At 46.4% G+C, this 19,447-nt stretch overlaps 1 protein-coding gene across 1 annotated transcript in view; it reads right to left on the reverse strand.

Annotated features, from left to right (window-relative positions):
* MOV10L1 (Mov10 like RNA helicase 1) overlaps window positions 1–19,447 on the reverse strand; it is a 70,663-nt gene that overhangs the window by 18,344 nt on the left and 32,872 nt on the right. The window contains exons 14-18 of the mRNA XM_066591878.1: window positions 18,150–18,228; window positions 9,542–9,714; window positions 4,978–5,124; window positions 3,121–3,242; window positions 1–100 (exon numbers count right to left, since the gene is read on the reverse strand). Of these exons, the coding sequence (XP_066447975.1) occupies window positions 1–100; window positions 3,121–3,242; window positions 4,978–5,124; window positions 9,542–9,714; window positions 18,150–18,228 (621 nt within the window). The remainder of the gene's footprint in view (window positions 101–3,120; window positions 3,243–4,977; window positions 5,125–9,541; window positions 9,715–18,149; window positions 18,229–19,447) is intronic.

Genomic DNA, 19,447 nt, shown 5'->3' on the forward strand with positions numbered 1-19,447 from the left:
CTGTCCAGTAACTTCTGATACTAATGCCAAAGGTATCAGACACTCCGATTCAGTGGCTTGCCCAGCTTCATCAATTATTACATGAGTGAAGTGTCCAACTCTGTAATGATTTAAGAAATCTGTATTCAGTCACTCCTCACACATTTTTTCGTAAACGGTCATAAGGCCCATTTAGACACAATGATTATCGCTCCAAAGCCTTCTTTTGAGCTATACTTCTTGTGTCTAAATGTGTCCATCTTTCACTGTTCGGCCAAATGACGGTTTTCAATTCTGCTTGAAAACCGTAGTTCTGCAGAAGAGCTGATAAGCAGGATCACAGGCTGTGTCTACTGTCCATGGTGCTGAATTCTCCACTGGGAGCCCATGGCTGAACAATGGAGCCAATTATGGAGCTCAGACCTCCTGCTGAGTTCTGTAACAGCTCCCAGAATCTCATTTGCATGCAAATGAAGCTAATAAAGCACTAATAGCAATTAGTGCCCATTAGTACTTTATGCAAAAGGATCGCTGATCTTTCAATCTTTTGAAAGATATGTGTGTGTAAATGGACCCTTAGAAGCAGGACAATGCCTTTTAAGCAGATTAGGTTTGGGAAATGGGTCTAAGCCTGCCATGGCAAAGCTTAAAGGGGTTCTGTCATTTGAAAATAAAAAAAATTCTGTACTTGCCTGATCATCCCAAGGCAGTCTCCTTACCAGATCTTCTCCTGGCTCCTCCGGCCCCCTGGGTCACGTCACCGCAAGCCAGCAGAATCATCTTCCGGTGATGTAGCGTCAATTCACTGCATTTTACTTCCTGCAGGGCAGAGTATGCTACATCACTAGTCATGTAACATTCACTACCTAGCAGGAAATGCTGTATCCTTAGGAGCCCGCTTTCACGTGAAGGCGGTAATTTCGCTGCGACTGCGCAAGTGCGGTGTCTCGCAAGTGTTCATATAATAATGCATAAACACTCGTGAGACACCACACCACACTGGTGGCTATATTGCTTGCTTGCAGGCTGTCAAGGATATGGCATTTTCTACTAGGTAGTAAACGCTACGTCACTAGTAACATAGCATACTCTGCCCTACAGGAAGTGAAATGCAGCGAATAGACGCCACATCACCGGAAGAAGATGATTCAACTGGCTTGCGGTGACGTGACCCAAGGGGCTGGAGGAGCCAGGGGAAGATCTGGTAAGGAGACTGCTTTTGGAGGAACAGGCAAGTATAAAGTTTTCTGTTTTTTTAAAGATTATCAGCTATAACCACCATAAACTAAATTATGGTGCTTATAGTTTAGATCACAGCAAGTCTTGTCTCATACTCACCTGATCCCCCATTGCTGTTCAACACCCTCTCTACGCTCTTCAGTTCCCCAGTACGAGCTCTTCTTAGCTTCGGTGTGAATGTATCAGGTGGGCAGTTCCCACGGCTCACTGTCAGTTAAGTCTGACATCGCCCATTGACAGTGTTCAGTGGGAATGGGCCCACATGAGGAATGGAAACTAAGGAGAGCTTTTAGGGGGAAACAGGAGGGAAAAGTCAGACATTGTAGGAGTCAGCAGAGCTGCATCTGAAAAGTTATGCAGCCAGCCCTGCTGACATAAGGACATGACAGGAACTCTTTTATAAACTTTTTTTAAAAATGACACTACAATATAAAAACTATTACTTTCACCCTGATTGTACACATCCATAGAATACAGTTAAACATGACAGTTTTACCACAACATAAAAACAAAACCTCCCCAAAAATGGTGAAATAGTTTTTTACCATTTCAATCCATTGATGTTTCATAACATGTGGTTGTGTGAATGTACGCGAGGAAAAGCAGAATTTCAGGTCGTTATATGTAATAAAATATGTTGCTTTTTTAAAAAAAGAAAAGCACTACGAGATTATGTTCTCATTTTCCCAGACATACAATATTCTGTCACAAGGATCTCTTTAGATGGAAGTAGAACCTGTTTGTTTGCCTATTTACTAAGTCGGGATGTTGCTTCTACCGTAGCGGTCCACTATACAGACGCAAATGTTTATTACTTTAACCCCTTAAGGACCAAGCTGTTTTGCACCTTAAGGACCAGACACTTTTTAGGGATTTTACCCATGTGGCGGTTTTACTGCTCCATTTTTTTTCCTTTAGCTACCAAAATTATTTTTGCTGTGTTTTTTTTCCTGACATATAGGACTTTTTTTTAAATATCTTTTTCACAGCTTTTTTTTAGTTTTATTGGGGGTAAAATGCTTAAAAAAAAAAAGATTTTTTTAACATTTATAGTTTAAAAAATTATTTTTATATTTACAATAAAATAAAGTTTGGAAATGGGTTCCTCTATTTATTTCGGACGTTTTGGTATATAGTATGTATGGTTTTGGTTTACAGGGCGCATACGGCGACGGTTTTTGTTGGCATCTGCTTTGTGTTATGCTCTTTCTTTTTTATGTATTGTTGTTTTATTCTGTTATTTTGTTTTACTTATTTATGTAATTGTGTTTTTTACTATCTGTGTCCCCCATGACGTCATATAAGACCTCTGGGGGACATTCACTTTTTTTTTTTTTTTTTACTTTATTTGACACTTTCCCACTATAACAGGGGCGTCCATAGGAGCCCTAATTATAGGGGAAAGCAACCCCTGTGGTGACATTAGTCACCTGCAGAGCTGCCAGGGTCTAGTCTGACCCTCCAGCTCTGTATAACAGGGAATCCCGGGAGGTCAAATGACCCCTCCCCCCCCCCCCCCCCGAGGCTCCCGTAGTGAAAGTCCATGTTACTTTCAGTTTCCCCATACAGTGCTCAATGAGCACTGTATATCGGGGAAGCAGAAGGCAGGAAGGGTTAAAAACCCCTCCTGCCTTCTGCTCCAGGTTATCAGCTGTCACTATCAGCTGATAACCCGTTCCTGCCTCTGACTGATTGCAGAGGCAGGAGGCTTAGAGCACCGCCGTATTTTTACTATCGGCGGTCCTCTAAGCCTAGGACCAGCCGCCGTATATATACAGTGGCTGGTCCTAAATGGGTTAAAAGGAAAATGCTAAATGCTACGATATCTCAGGATCGCTACTTGATTTCTTTCAGATATCCATGTTTTGAGCAAAGTAAGAGTAAGATCAGTGTTTATCTAACCTTAAACCTATCTGGTAGAACATTCCAGCACTGCTGCATGTAGAAATGATTATCCGAAAATGAGAGGCTTCTCGAATATCTTCTCCGAGTCCACAGTATAGTTTCACAGTGTCGCCAATTGTCTAGAAAGATAAGCAGAGGAATAACAGAGCATGGACAATGCCTGGATTGTAAAACGTATGATACAGAATACCATTAACCCCTACACGACCAAGGATGTACGCGTATGCCCTCAGTTGCTGTGGGGTGTATTGAGTGGGCTTATCTCCATTCACTATGAGTGCTATTTATGTTATACAGCTGCAACAATGGTGACTGGAACTAGCTTCAATCACAGACATTTAACTACTTCAACATTGCGACATGTAAGGGTATAAATCGGTCAGTGTAAATGCCGGCAGCGACTGAATGACGAATGATAATTCATTCGTTGGTCAGTTTAAGCAGACAAAAAAAGTGCAACAGCGCATGCAAATGGCAGACAGGGCGAAGGGGCTTGCTCTGTCACCCATCGGACCCCTGTGATGTAATTCTAGGCTCCCAATGGGTTGCTATGGCACCTGGGAGCTGGGATATAGCCTCAGAGTCTGCCAGCTAAGGGGACCCATGAGGCTCAGCCCCTGGCTGACCTCATGGGCTTTCTAATGCACTACTATACTGAAGTATATTAGTGTATTAGAAGAATGAAAAAAAAGGTATGATATTCAAGTCTCCTAGTGGGAGAAAAAAAAAAAAAAAGTATAAAAAAAAAACAAAAAAACCCACCACATCAAAACTCCACCTTTAACATGAAAAAAATAAAAATAAAACAAACGAAAAAACACACATGTGGCAGCGCTACGTTTGTAATGAACCAGAGAAAATCGTTAGTACATTTAAATCCGCACAGTGCATGCCATGAAAAAAGTAATACAAAAAAACATGGCGAAATATAGCTCATTTTGTCTTTCTCGCCCAACAAAAAAACAGAATAGAAAGTGAACAAGACGCCACATGGATCAAGAAATGGTACCATAAAAAAAATAAATAAAACTAATCCTGCTAAAATAATCCCAAAACCTCACATACCATTTACAAAAAAGAAAAACGTTAGGGGGTCTTTGAATGCAGCGATAAACAACAAAAAAAAAAACCAAAAGTGTGAAAAAGTTGCAAACAAGCAGAAGGGAACTACTCATTTTGTTAGCCTTTCTTCATGCACACAAAACACTTTCCTTTTGTGTTAGAAAAATAACAAAAATAGTTTGAAAGGTCTGGCATTTTTTACAACATGCGTTTTTGGCGATTTTTTTTTATTTAGACACACTTAGTACATGCATTTTTTCCTGGCATTTATAAAGTTTTATTGTGAGGCCCATGAAGAAAAATGGCAACCCCCCCCCCCCCCCAAAAAAAATAACCTATGTCTGGCACCCTCATACTTCACTATACCCTCTCTTTATTATCGGTTTATAAAGATTAGGGTTCCATGAACAAGCGCATACATGGTTTCAATAGTAGAACGAGTAAAAGAATATGCTTAAGACAGCGCTTTGGTAAAAACCCTGAAAACAACTTGTCAACACAACACCATGGCTTGTCAAAACATATGCACAGACATCTGTAGGAAAAAAGGAGCCACCTGCCAGCTTAAGTAAGTAAGCCGGTGAATTCCCCATGAGTCCACGAATGTCATTCACTATATACTTTAAAGGAACATGTGGCCACAGCACTTTTGGCTAAGAAAAAAAATTGCAGAAAAATAACCACCAAAAACACAACAAAACGCTGTGAAGCCGGCCTTCAGATGGCCATACATGGGACAATTAGAAACCTCAATAATTATATTACACAGATGGAAAACTGTTCTTGTGTTACCTCCTCTTGACGGCTGGAAGCATTCATCCTCACCATGCTACCAGCTTCGAGATGGCCACTCTCATGAAGGCGGAGACACACAAGATCAGCAGCACTGTTAGAGGGGGCACAAACCAAAATACGACTGTCTGGCAGAGCATAATAAATCTGTAGAGAAAAAAAAATGTAATTTACTTAATTTAACCCATAAATATTTGAAATAGAAGTGTCAAATACTCCTATTTATATGTAGAGGGCAAAACATTCTACAGCACTTACAATCAGCTAGTTTCTCTCCCAGATCCCCGCTGTGTCCAGCTCTGAGGCTCAGGGTCTCCCCTGTGACACATTGTTCACAAGCTGCAGTAGCCTGTGTACAATACATCACAGACTGCTGCAGCCAATCGCCGTAAATTTCTTTCTCGTAGTCTATTGGCGGACAAAGTACCACTGGTATAGGCTGCTACAGCAAGGCTGCATAACACCAAGTACAAAAATAAGTGGTCTCCTCCTATACAGGTTATACTCAGCCTACAGGTACGGAGCTACTAAGTTTGTACACCAGGAGAAGCCTGCACCAATAAGAACAGAGGTCAGAGCTAAACATAAAAACATGCCACAAGAGAGGATACAGTAGCCTGAAACAATCATTGGGTGACACAGCTACCACCGATAATTACGAGAAAAGTTTTATGGTAGGACAAAAATCCTCTTTTCTCCATAATTTCATTGGGGTACACAAGACCATGGGACATCCTAAAGCAATCCCTGAGGTGGGAAATAGAATGAGAAACTTGAGATGGCGAGCTGAGCCTCCATAGCCTGCAACAATAAAGACCCGCATCTGTTGATGCGAATGTGTGCCTTTTGTGACATCTGGAAAAAAGTGTCGATGGAGGACTAAGCAACAACCTTGCAAATTTGTAAAGCTGAGCCCTAATGATGCACTGCCCAGGAAGCATCACAAACAACTAATGTGCTATAATCCTGAAAAGTGTGTCTGGTTCTTTCACACAGTAAGCCTCAGGAATAGCTGAATGGATCCAACAGCATTGAAAACTATGGTCCGCCAGCACCCCTGCATTCTTTTTCAGGGAAGAGCTTTACATATAAGCCCTTCCCTGAAAAAGAAACATATATATAAAAAAACGCACAAAAATACGCTCGTGTGAAGCCACCCTAAGGAAGAGTAAAGGGGGATAATTACCTCACGTGATCTAAACTTAATGCTTCCCTTAATACATCCCAGAATTGTGTTTGCATTTTTGGCTGCTGCATCACATTGTTGACTCATGTTCAGTCTATGATCTAGTAGTATACCCAAGTGTTTTTCACATGTGCTGCTGCTTAGCCTAATTCCTCCCATTTCATTATGTGCTTTTTTTCTTGCCCAGATGTAGGACTTTGCATTTCTCCTTGTTAAATACTAGAGATGAGCGAACGTACTCGGTAAAGCACTACTCGTCCGAGTAATGTGCTTTATCCGAGTACCTCCCCGCTCGTCCTGAAAGATTCGGGGAGCGCCGCGGAGCTGCAGGGGAGAGCGGGGAGGAACGGAGGGGAGATCTCTCTCTCCTCTCCCGCCCGCTCTCCCCTGCTCCCCGCCGCAACTCACCTGTCAGCAGCGGCGCTCCCCGAATCTTTCAGGACGAGCGGGGAGGTACTTGGATAAAGCACATTACTCGGACGAGTAGTGCTTTACCGAGTACGTTCGCTCATCTCTATTAAATACCATTCTGTTAGTTGCCGCCCACTGTTCAAGCTTTTCTAGTTCTTTATGAATCTCTCTCTCTCTTCCCTAGTGTTAGCTATCCCTTCTAGCTTTGTGTCATCTGCAAATTTGATCAGTTTTCCCTCAATTCCCTCTTACAGATCATTTATAAAAATGTTGAAGAACACTAGGCCCAGGAGAGAGCCTTGTGGTACCCCACTTGACATATTCTTCCAATTGGATGTGCGGCTATTCTGAGTATGATCACTCAGCCAGTTGTGAATCCTCCTAACAGTTGCTTTGTCAATCCCATATTTGGTCATTTTTTCAGCACTGACTGAAAGGCTCAGGGCAGCTATATAGGGCGCCGATTAGAAAAGATGCATCAGCTGAGCAGGAGGCCCAGAAACAATTAATACGAGGAGTGCTGGAAGAGGATAAATGAAAGTTCAGTGCACAGGAAGAGCAGGCTGTCGCCCATGCCTGCCAGACACAGAAACAAAGGATTATGTCTGACCAGTGCACCTAACAGAGCACTTCTAGACAGTTTTGTGCTACAGAACAGAGAACATTACTATCATAATGGAAAGAAAACAGCAATTAACCAAAGATGACAGACAACTATAACCTTTAGAAGTGTAGGTCTGTCCCACAGAGAAATTGCCAATAAAGCCAAGATGGAAGTCAGAGTTTCCTATACCATTAAAGTGCTCTTAGCAGATGAAAGGCACTACAATATGAGATGAAAAGTTCTTGAGAGTCAACAGTTTACGTGATCTGCGCCTCACAGCACAAAATCTTCCAGGACAGCTTAATGCAGCAAAAAAATAAACAATTTTTCGTTTCAACTGTGAAGACTTATCTGCAGGTTTGACAGGCAGCAAAAGCTTTCTTACTGATACTCTTAAGATTGCAAAAAAATAAACAAAAACCTGCCATGGCCAAGCAGCACCTTCAGCACTGAAGAGTGGAGTAAGGTCATCTAAATCAAAACTTGACATCACATTGGGCTTTTGTACTAAGTTGGGTATGGTGAAATGATGGTTCCCGAGTATGACACAAAGGGTCAAACATGGAGGAGGAAGTCTAATGATTTGTGGCTTTTTTGCTGGATTTCGGGGGTTGACAATTTGCACAGGGGGACTGGCATACTGGATAAAAAGGGTTACTATAGCATGTTGGTACGTCATGCAATGCCCTTTGGTGTACACCCAGTTGGTCACGGGTTCATATTACAGCAAGACAATGATCCAAAACACACTTCTAGGTTATGTCAGAAACTACTTAAAGGAGATGTCCCGAGGCAGCAAGTGGGTCTATACACTTCTGTATGGCCATAATAATGCACTTTGTAATGTACATTGTGCATTAATTATGAGCCATACAGAAGTTATAAAAAGTTTTATACTTACCTGCTCCGTTGCTGGCGTCCTCGTCTCCATGGTGCCGACTAATTTTCGCCCTCCGATGGCCAAATTAGCCGCGCTTGCGCAGTCCGGGTCTTCTCCTCTTCTCTATGGGGCTCCGTGTAGCTCCGTGTAGCTCCGCCCCGTCACGTGCCGATTCCAGCCAATCAGGAGGCTGGAATCGGCAATGGACCGCACAGAAGCCCTGCGGTCCACGGAGGCAGAGGATCCCGGCGGCCATCTTCAGCAGGTGAGTATGAAGACGCCGGACCGCCGGGATTCAGGTAAGCGCTGTGCTGTTTGTTTTTTTAACCCCTGCATCGGGGTTGTCTCGCGCCGAACGGGGGGGGGGGTTTAAAAAAAAAAAAACCCGTTTCGGCGCGGGACATCTCCTTTAAGAAGAATCCAGTAAGCTTTAAAGAATGGAATGGCCCGAGAGTCTCCAGACTTAAACCCCGTTAAACGTGCTTGGCATGAACTGGACAAAAGGGTGAAGGCAAAGCAACCTACAAGTGCAGCACATTTGTGGGAACCTCTACAACAATGTTGGGAAGAAATTTCTGAACAATATCTGAATGCAATTGTAGAAAGAATGCCTCGATTGTGTAAAGCTGTTACATCCGCTAGAGATGGATACTTTGAAGAGTCAAAAATCTAGATATAATTTGGTGAAACAAAGTTAGTCCATGATTTTTATTCATCTTAACCAGTTTACTTGCCCTGTGCTTTCATTTTAAAGTGCATTTGGAGACATTAAACTGAATAAATATCAATTTAATACTGAAAATAAAAACTGTGCAATGTACACTACTGGTCAAAAGTTTTAGAACACCTCAGTGGCCCGGGTTAGTACACCAATGCAGAATCCTGTTAAAGTGAATGTAACTGCCTGCAAAACCAACCTGGACTACTGAGCTGTCTGCGTCTTGCAGCAGAACAGCTAGAAGTGGGACACGCCTTTAAGGTGAAAGATAGAAATGACTATTGGAAAAAAATAAGGCACTAGATGCAGGACCCCTTTATCTTATCTTGAAGAATCAAAAAATGTAAGTGGCAAGAAAGCTGTTAACTGAGAAACCCTCCATGATACAGGCTACTGCGACCACAAAAGCCGACTTCCATGAGATGAGGCTCAAGAGATTTCCGAAGGGCTCAAAAATTGGAGGTTGGAGGGCATTAAGCACCAGATGGAGGTCCCAGGGGGGCCCTAGAGGTCTGTACAGGGGCTGTGTGTGCTGTTCACCACTCCCTGTAGTAAAATCTTGACATGGGACTTGTAAGCAGCTACATGTTTTTGAAACATAATGCATAAGGCAGAGAGCTTATTGTGCCCCCTTCATTGCTTACTAGGTTCAGTGCCATACTTTAGTTAACTGCAATAACGAGTACAGTCACTATTAAAGGTTGATCCCATTTGGCTAGGTACATAGAAAAGCCTACTGCAATACTGCTTATAAAAATCTGTCACCTGCAGAATTGCTTCAATGACTGTGACAGTTTTTCCTGTTCCCGGAGGCCCAAACAGAACATAAGGAGTAGGGCGGCAGTCTCCACTTAGCATTCTCGTCACTGCCAACTTCTGGTGATCATTTAGCACTGGATTGAAGAACTGGCACATTTTTCTCATTGGGGTTTCATTACCTGCACACAAGGTATAAGCACATATTTTGTATTTATTATTCCAGCACATACGTCCATACTATTATAGAAGCAGTATTAGCGGAACATTAACTTTTTAGTGACCACCCCATTGTCTTATTACGTCCTAGCTTGCTGGGCTTTAATAATACCCAGGGACGTAAAAACATGCTCCCTACTGATCCTGACGGCACCTTCGCCAGACAGTGTACGAGATGGCATACATCGGGCACGTGCACAGAAGGGCAAGCGGCCCAGGAAATTCAAAAATCTCTCTGGCTCCTATGTGTAGCCAAGAGCAGAAAGAGGTCACCGGTCACATAATCGCTGCTATCCAATGGATAACAGCGATCATGTACAGTAAAAAAAAAAAAAAAAGTTTAAAAAAATAAATAAAAGTTTGTTTCATATCCGTGAGGGGAGATGAGATTATGTATCTAAGGCCCCCAGATTAATCCACAGACCTTTCCCTGGCTTCTGCGCAGGCGTCCGCCGCCACAAATGGCAGACACATGTGCAAAAGCTGCGGATTGCCAGGGTAATTTAAAATCTCCCTGCTACTGGCTACCAAACGTAGCCAAGAGGCTGGAGATTTCACGGGGGCTGTGGTACGCAGTCCCTGGTTCCAGTAGAAAACAGCGATCACGTAGTTATTATAAGTTAAAGTTTCATCTCCCATCATGGATGTGATCCATGAGGGGAGGTGAAGTTACTTACCCAAGGCCTCCAGTGATGTCCTCTGACAGAATCTTTATCCGTGGACCTTTCTCCAACTTCGGTGCATGCGCCCATCGGCAAAGGGTCAGATGCAAGCGCAGAAGTTGGGCAGGGCCCTTGAAATGTAGAGTCTTCTTGCTCCTGGCTACTAAAGGTAGCCGAGAGCCTGGAGCAGTGACCGGGGGCTGTGGTGAGCGGTCCCCGGTCACGTGATCGACGTTACCCAATGGATAATGGCGATTACGTAAAAGTTAAAACACAGTTGAAGTTTAATGCTCCTTTCGGTTTGAGCCCCGTTGTGTATATGGACGTAATAATAGGGTCAAAGTGGGTATGCTTCTGAAAACAGGACAAACAGGGGGATCCATTTTAGGGTGTAAGTCTTCATTCATGTCTGTGCTGTACACCCCTAGATGATTTCGGTAAGTGGTCTAGTTTTCAAAATGGGGTCATTTGTGGGGGGTTCTCCATAGTTTTGGCCACTCAAGGGCTCTACAAGTGTGCAATGGGGCCTAAAACACCTTTAACCCCTTGAGTGGCGGGTTTCCTACCCCCGTCGTACCCACCAGGGCAGGTTTTTTTAAATGGTCTAATCATTGAATTTCAACTAATTTTGCAGTTGCGTTCCAAGAGCCATAACTTTTTCATTTTTCCATTGACACAGCCATACGAGGGCTTGTTTTTTGTGGGACAAGTTGTACTTTTTGATGGCATCATTTGTGGGTATATATAATGTATTGCATAACTTTTGTAAAAACATTTGTAGGGAGATTAAGGGGAAAAAAACAATATTTGGTAAGTACTTACCGTAAAATCTCTTTCTCGTCTTGTTCATTGGGGGACACAGCTCTGACCTTGGGTATAGCTTCTGCCACTAGGAGGCAACACTAAGCACAAAAGTGTTAACTCCTCTCACTAGCTATACCCCTCCTGCAAGCAGCATGCTAGCTCAGTTTGTGCGCAAGCAGTAGGAGCAGCCAGTAGGATACAACATAGATAATAAACACTCATGAACTGTAACTCATTCCAACACCGTGTGCGACTGCACCGAGGACCCTCCCCTAGGGAGTATACATCACAGTTCCAATACCAGACTGGGTGGGTGTTGTGTCCCCCAATGAACAAGACGAGAAAGAGATTTTACGGTAAGTTCTAACCAAATCTTGTTTTCTGGTCTGTTATCATTGGGGGACACAGCTCTGACCTTGGGACGTTCTAGAGCAGTACCCAAGGGGGCGGGAAAATATAAGGCGTCGCACGTGTAAGGACGCAATCTGTCCTTCAACTGCGACCAGCGTTAATGGATGGCTAGGTATCCCGCATGCTCAGACAGAGCCTAAAGGGGCCTAAATAACAGCCCCATCCACCCTCTGAGGGAAGAAAAAAACAAAACCCAGACAAGGAGCTTCCGACGAGGCACACGGCTTCCAAATAATACGGCCTGAGAATATGACCTTGCTGGCATAGTAACCCTGAATTGCTGCAAGGCAGAGTCATTGTAAGGAGTCCACTCTGGAAAAGCAGGGATCCAGTCGGAGTTGCCGGAATTACCGGCAGCGCGCCAGCGTGACTGAAGCATGCTACCTGCACGAGGTAATCCGGCGTAGTCAACCGAGAAACCTGCCCTGGAGCGTTCCCTGGAACTACCGAGAAGGTGCCCGATATCTCACCGAAGTGTCTCCTGATACCGGCGGTAGGCCATACAGCGGGTAGATAACCGTTTCCTGTACCATCCGTACCCAATAGGCATCCGAAGATGAAACTGTGGAGCCATAGGCTCCGAAACATCAGGGTTGTGGACCTTCTACCAGGCGACTTAGTTGTAAGTCAGGTCCCGTATACCTCCCGGTATTCAATCTCACCTACAGCGTCCCTCCGTGATGAAGGGACATTCGACTCCAGACGCCAGTGGAGAAACGACCTGTTGAGATATGCAACCGTCTCCTGCTGGACTCCTGTGTTGACCATGGTTGGAAGGCCTGCCGTATGACCTTGATGCTGTATATGCTGACAGCCTCAGTCCATGGCGTCGGCTGTCTGATTAGCTGTAACTTGAAAAAGGGTCGTGAGAGGAAAAAGTTTGGTTCCATGATTCTGCAACAATGCCCACGGCGTCCGCCTCTGCATGGCCCCATGGGCTAGCGAGGACTTCTGCCCATTTCGTGATCAACTAGGGCTGGCCCCGTGCTGGGATGCAATGTAACCGTGTGACTCCACTGGGTACAGAAAAATTGACCGCACAAGGCAGCAAGGGTACACTGGTCCGAGACGCACTGATCCCTTTGAGGAAACCTCCACAGTAGGGATGGAGGAACCCTAAAATTGTAGACAGTACAAGTATGGACTGTCTTACGCTGTCCTGCAAGTCATAATGCAGGGAGAACAATGCAGGAGAGTCGCAGCGAGTCGCTGGATCTGTCAGTCTTAACCCCATTGGACGTTTTACCTTCCTATACACAATCAGTCTCGCAAGCGACTAGGAGGGCCTAGTTTGCTGAGGATCCGCGCTCTACACCTGAACCGACACTAGCGATCGTTTAGAATACCGAGCACTCCTACGGTCAGTCTCCCCATCCCCAATGGGAGAAACGTGGCCTGTTCTGCACCCCACCAGGGTCCGCAGGAGCTGTCTCCTGCAGAGAGCTATCCACGTCCTACTGACACGGCTGTAGAACTAGCAGTCCATGATTCCTAGAGAGTACACATGCCTTGTAGTTCAGAGAACGCCCGAAAGAAACGAACTCGGCATTACAAAGTGCCGCCGGAGGGGCGCCCCGCGTCACTTCTGTCTGTGGTGGGGGCCTAAAAAGTATGCGGCTCGTCTGTCATCGTAGATCGCCCCAAGTTGCCTGTAGGAAGTTGCAGGTGGTCACTCCAGGGAGGCTAGCCGTTATGAAAAACGTCTGGAGCGTAAGCTTCTGTGGGGTGAAGGCGAATACGACGTGTTCACAGAATTCCTGAGAATAGTATATTGCTCAGAAGGGTACCACAAGACTTAGCCAGACCGAAGGAAGCCCAACGACTGTTTGACTTCCTTAAGAGTTTTGGCCTGCATACTGCTGCCTTAACACCTTGCTCCACATAAGGCCCAATACACGTTGTCCATAAGGTGACTAATTTTGGGGGGAATGCAACTCTCGTCCAATAGCGAGACCCCATACCGATGTGGTACTAGCCGGACCCTGTCCGCGTGCTATCCTGGCATCGGACCTAGCGGTCTGGTTGCCTGCAGGAAAAAGCGGGGGGCTAGCTGTAAAGCCAGGGCAACCCGGTCAGGCCTAACATCAAGGCCGGGGTACCGCTGATAATCAGCTTGTAGACCAGTACGGCAGCAGAGAGCGCACTTGATATGCGGCTCGGTCCCGAACTGCGACTCAGGGTGCAGGAAACTACTGAGGGGATGAAGCTGACCCCTGCTCAAACCAGTGTATGCGCTGCTTCGGGCATGGAAGTACCCCCGGTCTCAGCCGCCTGGGGTACTGCCGACAAGCACCTTGACCCCTGTTATACGTAGGGCAAGATATTCTCCAGCTGGATGTAGTCTCGTTCCTTTACGAGCGCGCACATAGTATGTGACCCTTGCCGGCCGCTGTCATCGTGTCCTCCTGGACACGGACACTGTGATGCGATTGTCTGTAGAGGAGTTCAACCAGATTCGGGACAGACATGAGAAAAAATGAGTCCAGAGACTCCCTGTGCAAGTACTGACAAGAGATCGCATACTGTTATCTGTAAGACGAGATTCTCTCTGCTTAATCTCGAACTACAGCGCGAGCGCACTTGGTATGTGGCTCTGGCCGCCCCGCCAGCATGTCCTCCTGGACGCGGACACTGTGGTACATGTGACCGTGGGGGGAACCACAGGGGAGCTGCCGACATGTAAGGCTCAACCCGATGCGGAGCCGACATTGGGAACGATGAATCCAGTCAGCGAGCCCAGAGTAATGCTGACAAGAGTTCGCACACTGTTGTCAGTATATATAGAGCTGTAGCGAGAGCGCACCTGGCATGTGGCTCTGGCCGCCCTGTCCGCGTGTCATCCTGGTCTTAGACACCGCGGTACTGCTGGCTGCAGGGAACTGCTGGGGGGCAATGGGGGAGCTTCGGCCAGGCAACGCTCAACCCGGTCCGGAGCAGATATGGGTAGCTGTGCGGTACTCCTTCTGTATGAACGGGGTAATAGGGGCACTATCAGTGACCAGGGAGCCACCGATAGTCTGTGTGTAGTACGGAAGGGGTCCCAGCGACCTCAGTTTCACTGAGAGGATCGCGTAAGGAGTGGTCAGCTGCTGCCTGCAGGCAAAGCGGGTCGCACAGTAGCATTATACGCCAGCCTATGGCAATCGAACGCCCGAACGTGGCGAGATACGCAATCTGTTCAGCAGCAAGGCAATGGTGGCCGTACGACACGGTTATCCACCACCCGTCCTGACCGGTGGCAACGCACGCAGGAAACATGTGACCAACGCTGCTGCAGGGGGCAATGCTGGTGCACAACCTCTAAAAATCGTGTGGCCTGTTCTAAAAATCGCGTGGCCTGTTCTGCTGCGCGTGGCGCCGAGAGCGTGGCCGCTTGGAGGGGATTTTAAAATGTCCCTGTGCCGACACGTGGAGTGGGGCCGGCAAACCGGCTGTGCGGCGCTACAGAAAGAGGGACGCGGGGCGCCACAGGGTAGTCGCCCGCTAGGCGGGGAAAATCAAACGCCCGCTTGGCGTCTGCATGCCCGGCCGACGGCGCGAGGAGCCCCTGCACGAAACGAGCAGCAGGCACGCGCCGGGACCGCGGCACCCTCAGCCGCGGGCGGCTGGCAGCGCAAGCCGCAGCCGTCATCAACAGGCGCGGGCGGCCGGTGGCACATCAGCCGCGGGGGGCCGCCATCAGCCGCGGCTGTCACCCACAGGCGACCGGCGGCACATCAGCCGCGGGCGGCCAGAAGCACACCGGCCGCGGCTGCTCACAGCAACCGCGGGGGGAGACATCGCGGACGGCCGGTGGCACACCAGCCGCGGGGGCCGCCATCAGCCGCGCATCAACCGTGGCCGTCACCCACAGGTGACTGGCGGCACATCAGCCGTGGGCGGCCAGCAGCACACCGGCCGCTCACAGCAACTGCGGGGGGAGACATCGCGGGCGGCCAGTGGCACATCAGCTGCGGCCGCCCAACAAGTAGACGCGGGCGGCCGGCAACACAGCAGACAGTACGGGCGGCCCAGTGGCACATCAGCCGCGGGGGGCCCCAACAAAATGGCCGCGGTCGAGTCCGGACGGTAGTGCCTAAGCCGCAGCCGCCCTGGAAGTGGGCGGCCGCCGACAGCACATCAGTCGCGGTCACACTGCGCCAAGTTTAAAAGGGCCGCCCACCATACCGCCGCGGTACATAAGCCGCGGGCGCCCACCAAGACAGCCGCGGGCGCCCACCAAGACAGCCGCGGGCGCAGCATAAACATCGGTGCTGCGGGTGCATAAGCCGCAGCCGCCCTGTCATAGCGCAGCAGGCGGCATAACTAGCAGCGCAGCTAACAAGCAGCGCAACGGAAAACGAGTAGCGCAGCAGGCGGCATAGCAAACAGCGCAATGCACATCGGGTGGCAATAACAAAACAAACCCACATACTTACCTCCCTTCCTGAGGTAGAGTGGCTCCCGGGCTCCAGCAGAGCTTCTCCCCATCATCGCCTGCCTTTGGTGGGGCAGTGGATGCCGGACCATAAATAAGGGGGGCTCTATGGCTGGCGGGTCACACTCAGTTTGGTGGCCGAGTGTGCCTCCTTTTCTTCAGAGGGGGCCTGGCAGACAACAGAGGGCTACATATCACCTCTGTTCGCCGCCCTCGGTGGGTTAACAGGGAGAGTCCTGCCTCCTCGTTATGCCCTGGCCTTCCGGAGAAAAAACTGATAAAAATAAAAAATAGTCTCAGCAGGAGAGACAGTCCTGCCTCCTAGACACTAAGCTAAAAACTGAGCTAGCATGCTGCTTGCAGGAGGGGTATAGCTAGTGAGAGGAGTTAACACTTTTGTGCTTAGTGTCGCCTCTTAGTGGCAGAAGCTATACCCAAGGTCAGAGCTGTGTCCCCCAATGATAACAGACGAGAAAAGAAATTCTGCCATTTGCTTTTTCGATTTCATTTTTACGGCGTTCAACATGCAGAATAAATAATGTGATAACGTTATTTTCTTAGTCACACGATTCCAGCGATACCAAGTTTATACAGTTTTTATGTTTCGGGGAGGAAAAAAAGAAATGGGGGAAAAAAAAGAAAAAAAGGGGCCATGTCATTAAGGGGTTAAATAATGTACCAATTTCTTTCTCTGGGTCATTACGACGCAGGGATACTACATGTGTGATTTTATTTTACATTTTTTACAATGTAAAGGGAGACAGGTGTTTTTATTTTTATTTATAATTTTTTTACTTTTTTTTTTTTAAACTTTTTTTTATTTTTGTCTTTTTAGGGGACTTCCACAGGGACCCATCAGGACCCCCTGATCACTTTCTGGAGGTCTGATGGTGACAGCCCTTTACATGATGCAGTGACAGCCCTTTACATGCTGCAGTCACATAGACTGCAGCATGTAAAGGGTTAACACAGCAGAGATCGGAGGTTTTCTATGATCTCTGCTGTAAGAGCTGGTGCCTGCTTGTCCTCTGACAGCCAAGCACCAGCTCTCCCTGCCACAGCGACTATCGGCTTGCTTCTGAGAAGCCGTTGGTCTCTATGGCAACCTATAAACAAAGCAGGAGACTTAGAAGCAGGAGATTGCCGGCATATCGGCAGTATCTTCCTGCTTCTCAATGTCCTGCTTTGTTCTCTGTGGGTCTGGGCAGGCAGAGCACAATGTCACAGCTTGTGGCATTGTGCTCTGCAGCTCCCATAGTGATACATAGCCCAGAAATCTTCCGGGCCATATCACTATCGGCAGTGGAGCTCGTCCCGGAAAATTTCCGGGCGTGCCACTCAAGGGGTTAAGCAAAATTTTCTGTTCTGAAAACCACCGGCTGCTCCTTTCAGTTTGGCCCCGTTGTGCACACGGACATAATATTAGGGCCACAATGGGTAGGTTTCTGAACATGTGATAAACGGGTTTCTATTTTGGGTGCAAATACTCATTTAAATAATAAATAAATCCCGTCTTTAAAATGACATATTTGCAAAAATATGAAATTTTTTTTTTTCTTCTCTAAATTCTCTGAAACAAAACCGTGTGGTCAAAATACTCCTGACCCCCTCAGTGAATACATTCAAATGTGTATTTTTTTAAATGGGGTGATTTATGGGGCTTGGTGCAGGAAAACAAAAAAGTTCCTCAAAAGTTTTTCCAATGTGTGTCCAGAATGGAGTAAACAGATGGAAATATATGTCTCATCAAAACTTTGTACAGTATGTTTGCACATATTTGAGCTATTGCAGTTGCAAATGTGAAAAAAAGAAATTTTTTTCAAAATATTCCCAACGCTGGCACTTTTAATAAATATTCACAAATTCTATTTTTACTACCTAAATGAAGTACAATATGTATAAAAAAAACTGTCAGAATCACTTGGATATGCAAAACCTTTACAGAGTTATTCAATGTTAAAGTGGCACATGTCAGATTTCCAAAATTTGGCCTGGTCATTCAGACGCAAACAGACTTGGTCACTAGGGGGTTAATAGAAACACAACTAAAAGTATAGTAGCAATAACTGCAATTTTTAAGTCGAACAAAAAACAAGGCACGAACCTCGGCTGTTCGTCTGTGTGGCCACTGTCACCATGTCACTCATGGATATTGCATTCTTCTCTCGGGTGTGTGATTTGGGCTGTTGATGGGATATAGAACAACTTCAGTTGTCATTTGTGTAAAATAAATCTCATTTTACAGAGCAGACAAAAAATTTTAAAACCGTAATATGTAATTAGTTGGTTGTTGGTTTAGGGTCTTGTTCTACACAATTGGAACCTTTATGTAATGTGGATAACATATGAGAGGTAAGTGAAAACCATACATGGATGACTAAGTCTTGTAACGGTCATCAATGGTCTACTGGGCAAGTAAAGTGTCAAAAGTAGTCCCATGAATATCCCCCGAATGTTATGCTGTACATTGGTGTAAATCCACCAAAAATCCGTCATGGAGGTATAGGACACAGAGGGCTGCAATAGTCTTTCTCCAACAACCTATTTAAGTCTGGATATAAATCTTTCTAATGTCCTTTTAAAAAGGGGTTCTCGGTTTTGGACTACCCATGTCTGTTAATAGGGTTCATTGACAATAAGCCGATCAAAAAATGTGCTAAAGAGACATCCAGGAATCAGCTATAGGGCTTACTCAGACAGACGTATATCAGTCGGGTTTTCACGCCCGGACGATATACGTTGTCCCTCTCTGCAAGGGTAGGAAGCAGGCCTGGCCGGGAGCAGTGCACTGAGCTCTGGCCCTTCGCCACTGCTTGCAAAGGGAGTGGTGGGATGCGGGCAGAGGTAAGTTCCACCCAACCCTATCCAATTACAAACAGTGGGGAGAGGCGGGGAGAGGGTGGAGAGGGGGCGGGAGCCCAGTGCACTGCTCCCGGCCAGGCCCGCCTCCTCCCCTTGCAGAGAGGGACAGCGTATATCGGCCGGGCGTGAAAACTTGGCCGATATACGCCTGTCTGAATAAGCCCATAATCCGTAAGGAAACTTGGCAGAAAGCATTTAATTTATTTGCAGCACTGCCACAAGCAAAATTTAGCATTACACATTGACAATTCAAAACCATGTTGTGTCTGTAAAATGTAGTGAGAGTGGATTGTGTTGTCTGTGTAATTCTCTTTTTAACACAGATATGCAGGAGAACTCACCTGAGGAGGAATCTAGTAAATAAAATAGGTATATAACACACGCTCATGTACCCTGTGATTTATAACATGCTACAAATATGTTGGCGCTATATAAAGGAATAAAAGGATTTTTTTAAAAAGGGACAGAATACATAAATTTAACAGGTCTGGCAACATCACAAAAACAAAAAAAAAAAAAATCAATCAGTCTACACAAAAA

Source organism: Eleutherodactylus coqui, chromosome 2 (assembly GCF_035609145.1).
Source record: "Eleutherodactylus coqui strain aEleCoq1 chromosome 2, aEleCoq1.hap1, whole genome shotgun sequence".
NCBI classification, from domain to species: Eukaryota; Metazoa; Chordata; class Amphibia; order Anura; family Eleutherodactylidae; genus Eleutherodactylus; species Eleutherodactylus coqui.